Source organism: Convolutriloba macropyga, chromosome 6 (assembly GCF_964194025.1).
Source record: "Convolutriloba macropyga chromosome 6, txConMacr16.3, whole genome shotgun sequence".
Classification (NCBI taxonomy): domain Eukaryota; kingdom Metazoa; phylum Xenacoelomorpha; order Acoela; family Convolutidae; genus Convolutriloba; species Convolutriloba macropyga.
Genome location: NC_134473.1, coordinates 15,687,257 through 15,693,307, shown reverse-complemented (window position 1 = coordinate 15,693,307; position 6,051 = coordinate 15,687,257). Strand labels below are relative to the sequence as shown.

The 6,051-nt window shown below is 40.6% G+C and overlaps 1 protein-coding gene across 1 annotated transcript; it reads left to right on the top strand.

Moving 5' to 3' along the window:
* The first annotated feature begins 2,382 nt into the window (after nt 1–2,382).
* LOC142341518 (SWI/SNF complex subunit SMARCC2-like) lies at nt 2,383–5,738 on the top strand. The gene has a single exon (XM_075392504.1). The coding sequence runs from the start codon at nt 2,484–2,486 to the stop codon at nt 5,601–5,603; it is 3,120 nt and encodes a 1,039-aa protein (XP_075248619.1). The 5' UTR covers nt 2,383–2,483; the 3' UTR covers nt 5,604–5,738.
* The last annotated feature ends 313 nt before the right edge of the window (nt 5,739–6,051 follow it).

The following is a 6,051-nucleotide window of genomic DNA, read 5'->3' as shown; positions in this document are numbered from 1 at the left end:
CCGATTTGTTCCATATTTTATCGTAAAAAAAACAAATTATAAATTTTTGATAGAAAAATCTCAAATTGATCAAAAGCGAAGCTAAAGGTGGAAAAAAATTACAGCAAAATGTGAATTATTCACTGAAACTTTAAACCATGATAAGTCCTCGAAAAAAAAGAAATTCAAAAAATCTTAATTTTAAATTCTATGCTGGAAGAGTTTTCTAATGATACCACTCTCGATTCTATGCGACGATTATATCGATTGGCCAAATTTGACCGAACAAAAAAAACATTTGAGTATATAGTTCGTCCCCCCACAATGTGGGTTGGAACAATAAAATGCTTAACCCATGATTGTGACAAGATGTCTTTGCTTGTAGTAGTTTCAAGGCAACCCATGTGCTGTTCTTCCTTTTCATACCTCCGATTATCGTTTAGGTTGTTTTTCTGTGGCGGTTTTCGAACCGAAGCTTAGTTGGCGAGTCCAGTGATGGTGTAGGAAAATTTCAGGGAATCTTGCGGTAGCAGTCCTAATTTTTTATGAATTAACTCATTAGCGATCGCTGAATACCACGGAAATCTGAATCAGTGGCGAGACTGTGCTGTGAGATTAGACTCTTTTTCCAACACTGTTGCTAAATGAAGGCTAGTGGAAAAACTCTAATCAGCTGCAGTGTGGCGTAAATTATGCAACGAGAGCTTTTAAATTGCTCTTGAATGAAGTTTGTAGCAATTATTGTAAACGTGATGGTTTTATATGCAAATTTTTTGCTTTACCGTTTTTGCGCTTTTCGTCCAGAATATTTTTTGATTTCTTCTTTTTTGATTGATCTCTATGGCTCGCACTCCGAAGTAAAGTTTGTTGCTTAAATAAAACTGATAATAAAATTAAAATATTAAAATAAAATTGATCGCAGCGTAGCAACAAAAAGGGCCAGATAGGTAAGTAGGCAGTGCTTTTGTTGAGCGAGCGGGCGGTCCATGGTTTGGATCCCGGTGTGGGCAACGGTTTTTTTTCCCATCCTACTCAAGTAAGAGTTTAGCATACGGCACTAGCAACTTCTCAGTTGTGCTAATCGGATACGTGCGATTCGTGGCAGCGTTTGTTCTTTGGCTATCTTTGGTGGTGTACCTACTTGCTGTCTTTGTTCAACTGAGTATGGACTGTGTGTCGGTGGATGCTTTTGAGCGCATTTTTGTATTCTTTGCGATTTAATTGCTCTTGATTGTTTGTGTATTGTTTCACGCGTCCATACATGTATCATTTAGTGTCGGTCTCATGGGACGAAAACTGGTTGGAGAGGTTGTTTTATGAGCACGATGGCTCTGATAAGTTCCCGCTAGAAATTGCTCTGCTAACACTGTATGAGCTTTCACAGGCAGCATTTCACCCACATTGTTTAAGTAATTGATACCATACGATTTTACAGCGCCAGTAATTGCGCGAAGAGCAATGTTTTGTTGTGTTTGAAGGTGGTTTCAGTTTGTAGTGCTGTTTGTGGAAGCCCAAATGGGAGCACCGTAGTTCAAGACGCTCCGACCGACAGCTTTGTTAGTCACTGAGAGTGTCTCTTGTGCAGCTCAGTCGCTACTAGCAATCTCTTTCAGGATGTTATTGCGTTTTTGTTTTCTGTTTGGTGCTGCTTAAATGTTCTCCAAAATTGAGCATCTATCGAAGGTGACAACAAGTACTTTTACTTTGGACTTTACTGGTATTGGTGGGTTGTTGATAGTGAGTTGTGGGTCAAACTTGTGCTCCTTGCTCCAGGAGTTATCATGTAAGGTAATTTTTCAACCTGTTGGTGAGATATAGTTCAAGTTATATCATCAGGGTAAGACTTATATTGTATATTGATGATGATAACGGCTGTTCCAAATGTGAAGTAGCACCACTTGACGTAAACCACATTTTCAACTGTAGTAAGAAAAGCACGGACCTGAAAGTGATTGACCTGTGGGAAAGACCTGTAGAGGTAGACCAGAGGAAAGACCAGTAGACCCTTCCCCCGATGTTGACGATGCCCCTCCTGGCCTCCCTAAGCCGGTGACCCGATGTCATTCACCGTGGCGTGGATGCAGAAAGGTCGCCGCAGCACAAGCATGTTGTGGATAGGCAGTCACACACTACTACTAATATATCTATCGTTATTATGATACCAATGCAACTAGGGTACCAGTTAAAAAGGGCAATAAGCGCCGGTATCCCGATATAATTACCTGCGAATTGCAGCTCTGTGCGACAGCTACAATAACAACATTTTTACACCCATAAAGAAAAATTTATCTAGGCTACAGCCCCTGAATTAAATTGCATCGTCTGTCGTTCTTCCGACATTAGTCGGTTTGTGTTTTAAAACTGTTATCGCCCTCTTGAATTTTATGAACAACTCGGCTGCGAGTTTGATGTGATAACTTCTCAATAGAGATAACAACAGTGTATTAATATTCATTGTACGTGATTTCTGTCACTGAAGCTCATATCGTTTTCAGATTATCATTATGGCTAAACAGCAACAGGAAACAGATGTGACAGCCTTTGCGGTATCTTTTCTGTCTTTCCTGGAAAATGAGTCCACTCTTCCTCTTTTCGACCCTGTGCGACTGTGGTTGACAAACCACGAAACATATTCAGAGTTTTTCAGAACAGTGGAATTCGAAAGACAGACTGAGGCTGAAACAGACAGAACTCTATGTAGAGCAATTTATTTGCTTGTTGACTTTCTCAAACTTGAAAACCACGAATTGCGGGAAAACCAAGAAGCTAAACCTCGAATTAGGTTCCCTTTTCGCCTCCTTGTGGATTTTCGGCCTGAAGGTGCCCTTTGCTATATTCTGGGCGAAATGTTCACAGCGAAATTTGAGAAATGTTGGGCATTTTTTGATTTGCGTTCTGTTACCAAAAGAGGAGAGACATTGCTGTTGCTAACCCGAATTGAAAAATGTCTAATTGATAAAAGTTTGTTCATTATTCCTAGAATTTTTTTCAGTGGCGAAGTTTCTCAATCGCTGACTGATGAGCTGACTGAAATTGTTCGGGATCATAAAGGTGTTATTGTTGAGACAGAAGTATTGGCCTCACATATTATCCACAACAAACAGCAAACTGTTCATAATCTAATGCAACGAGAGGATAATTTAAAAAGACTCGTTTTTTCCTCCAAAGAATTTTCACTGGTTCATCAGTTATTTACGCCTGAGAGTTTCATGCAGTGTTTGAGTAATTCACAAGTTGCCAAATCAGAGAACGGTTTTAATATCAATGCTTTCAACAATGCTATTTCAAAATATCACGTCGACTATAGCTGGCTCTTGACTGTGAAGTGCTACGGCGAGTGGGTTTCTGAGTTAGATTTTCTCACAAAAGTTGAAAACTCGACTGAGATTTTAAGTCTGTCATCAAATGTTTTCTCAAGTACCGATCTGGGTGATATCAACGTGTCTCCAAGCAATGGAATGGGAAATGAGACCTGGAAGGATAAACAAAATGATGGAAGTGAGGAAAATATTGTTGTGGAGATTCCTGAAACCACTGCTGTAGTGAATAATGTGACCAGTCCTAATGTCATTCAGTCTCTTGTTCAAGCTAATGTCACCCTAGTGGATTTGGATGAAGAACCAACCATGTCACTAGCAAGCCAGAGCAAGCGAGCCAGGTTGTCTTTGGAATCGAATAATAAAACGAATAAAGAAACTTCAATTCTTGCTGATCAGACGTTTCACATTATTATACCTTCTTACAGTGCATGGTTTGAGTACGAGTCCATTCATAATATTGAAAAGCGAGCTTTGCCCGAGTTTTTCATTGACGACCAAAGTGAAGTTAAATGCCCAGAAAAGTACTTGTATTTGAGAAATTTTATGATTGATAGCTACAGAATCAATCCTTTTGTCCATCTAAGTGTCACAGCCGTGAGAAGAAATTTATCGGGTGATGTTTGTACAATATTTCGTGTGCATGCATTTTTGCAGCAGTGGGGTTTAATCAATTACCAGTGTGAGTTTGAGCCGAAACTGACCTCAACCAGGGCCCTGAGCTTAGCTAATCCAGCTACTTTTCACGTATTTGGAGACATCAAGCATAGTACAGAAGCTAAATTGGAAACAAACATAGAAGGAAAAAGCTTTGCGGAAGTGAAGCCTAATATCAAACCGGTTCAAATTGTAAGAAGTCTGAGCTCTGTGGAAAGAATTGCTCATTTTCCTGAAAGTGAGGATTCGACGAAAAATGTCTCATCTTCCAGTAGGACAAATGTTTACAGGGTAGGCAATTTCGGTCTACATTTGGACATGTACGCGGCTAAAAAACAAAAACAGCAACAAAGTGCAACTACACAGGGAAATGCTTCGTCAACAAACGCTACTGAAGATACCAGTGAGTGGAATCAAACTGAAATTTTCCTTCTTCTGGAAGCAATCCAAATTTATGAAGAAGATTGGGAAAAAATTGGTGAACATGTCGGCACCAAAACTTCGGAGCAGTGCATTGCCCAGTTTCTCAAACTGCCAATTGAAGATAGCTTTTTGAACGAATCTAAAACTGGTCAGCCCAGTGCAAGGTTGGATCCGGTTCCTTTTGCTAGCACCCCAAATCCAGTGATGACAACTGTCGCTTTTCTGGCCAGAGAAGTTGACCAGCGACTGGCTGCCGAAGCAGCAAAAGGTGCGTTGGATACCCTCAGTCGGCTAGCTACAAAGAGAGTTTTGAACTGTGCTTTACAGAATGACGATGCAATAACAATGACTTCAACGCACAGTGAAGGCCCCTCGTCCAGCATCTACTCGGAGAACGAACACGATGATGGTGTGTCGTCCTCCGCAGCATCTTGTCACGATTTCAGTGACGATCTAAGTTCGAACAAAGAGAACATTGAAATATCAACAGCTGCCAATCATAATGAAGAAATTTCATCGAGCGAGAGTATTGCAGAAGCCACCGTAATGCGTTCAGTCCGAGATGCCGATATAGAAAGTCGCAGTATAACGAATGACGATTACGTAATGAACCCCGAGGAAGACCCGTCTTCGGCGTTGGCAAATTTTGTACCGACTATGCAGAGCTTACGAGAGGCAATTGACGAGTATGAGCGGTTGGTTATTAACGTGGAAACAACGGATGAGGAGACAGATCAAGTGGAGGGTGGTGGTGGTCACGTGATGACGTTTGAACAGATGGAAGCTATCCATAACACTCCAATTGATCGACAGATGTCCCTGCTAGCGACTGAAGCCGCTCTTAAATGCTCTGCCGAGAAGGCGAAACATCTCAAGTCACTGGTGGAGCGCCGAATACGTGTTGCAGTAGTGTCATTGGTTGAAACTCAACTGAAAAAGTTGGAACTGAAGATGAAACATTTTGAGGAGTTGGAAGCAATTTTGGAGAAAGAGAGGTCAGAGTACGAAGCAAAGAGGAAGTCAATTATGGAGGAGCGACAGAAGTATGTGTTAGAACAGACTCAAATTATGTACGAAATGCAGGCTCGGCAACGTAAAGAATCGACGCCTCCGCAGCAGAATGCAAACACAGTTCAAGTGCAATATTACCCCGAGAGAGGCGGTGATCCTAATGTTGGCTGTCAACAATCAAACCAATTGCAAACTAGTTTTCAATCTACCAACTGAAGAAATCAGATAGAGTTCATTTTATATGGAAATATTTTGTCACTTTTGTCAGCATGCTTTGTAGAGTACATTAGAAATGCAACCTTTTTAAAAATTGTAGAATAATATTGAATGTTTAATTTAATTTGGTGCCAATTGAAGCAGCCACCGGGAAGAGTTAGTAATGATTAGGAATGCGAAGCAGGAGTCGTGTTTCTTATGCAAACAGGTAGGTGGGTGATTGCAAATCATCAAGAAGGTTTACACATGCTTTCAGCAGAAGGGGTATTTCCGAGCACAACTAACTCGGTGTTTCGAGAAAACCATCGTTAGCACAGATTAAGTATTATGTGAAGATGTTATTTAATTTAGATGACATTAGATGCCAATGAGCACAGCTCATTTAGGAGAACGTTAACAAACATGATTTTTTTTCAGTTTTCAATTCAATTAACGTGTCATAATGCAA

What these genes read in the sequence shown, in the direction of transcription:
- LOC142341518 (XM_075392504.1), top strand. Translation starts at nt 2,484, where the DNA reads ATGGCTAAACAGCAACAGGAAACAGATGTGACAGCCTTTGCGGTATCT.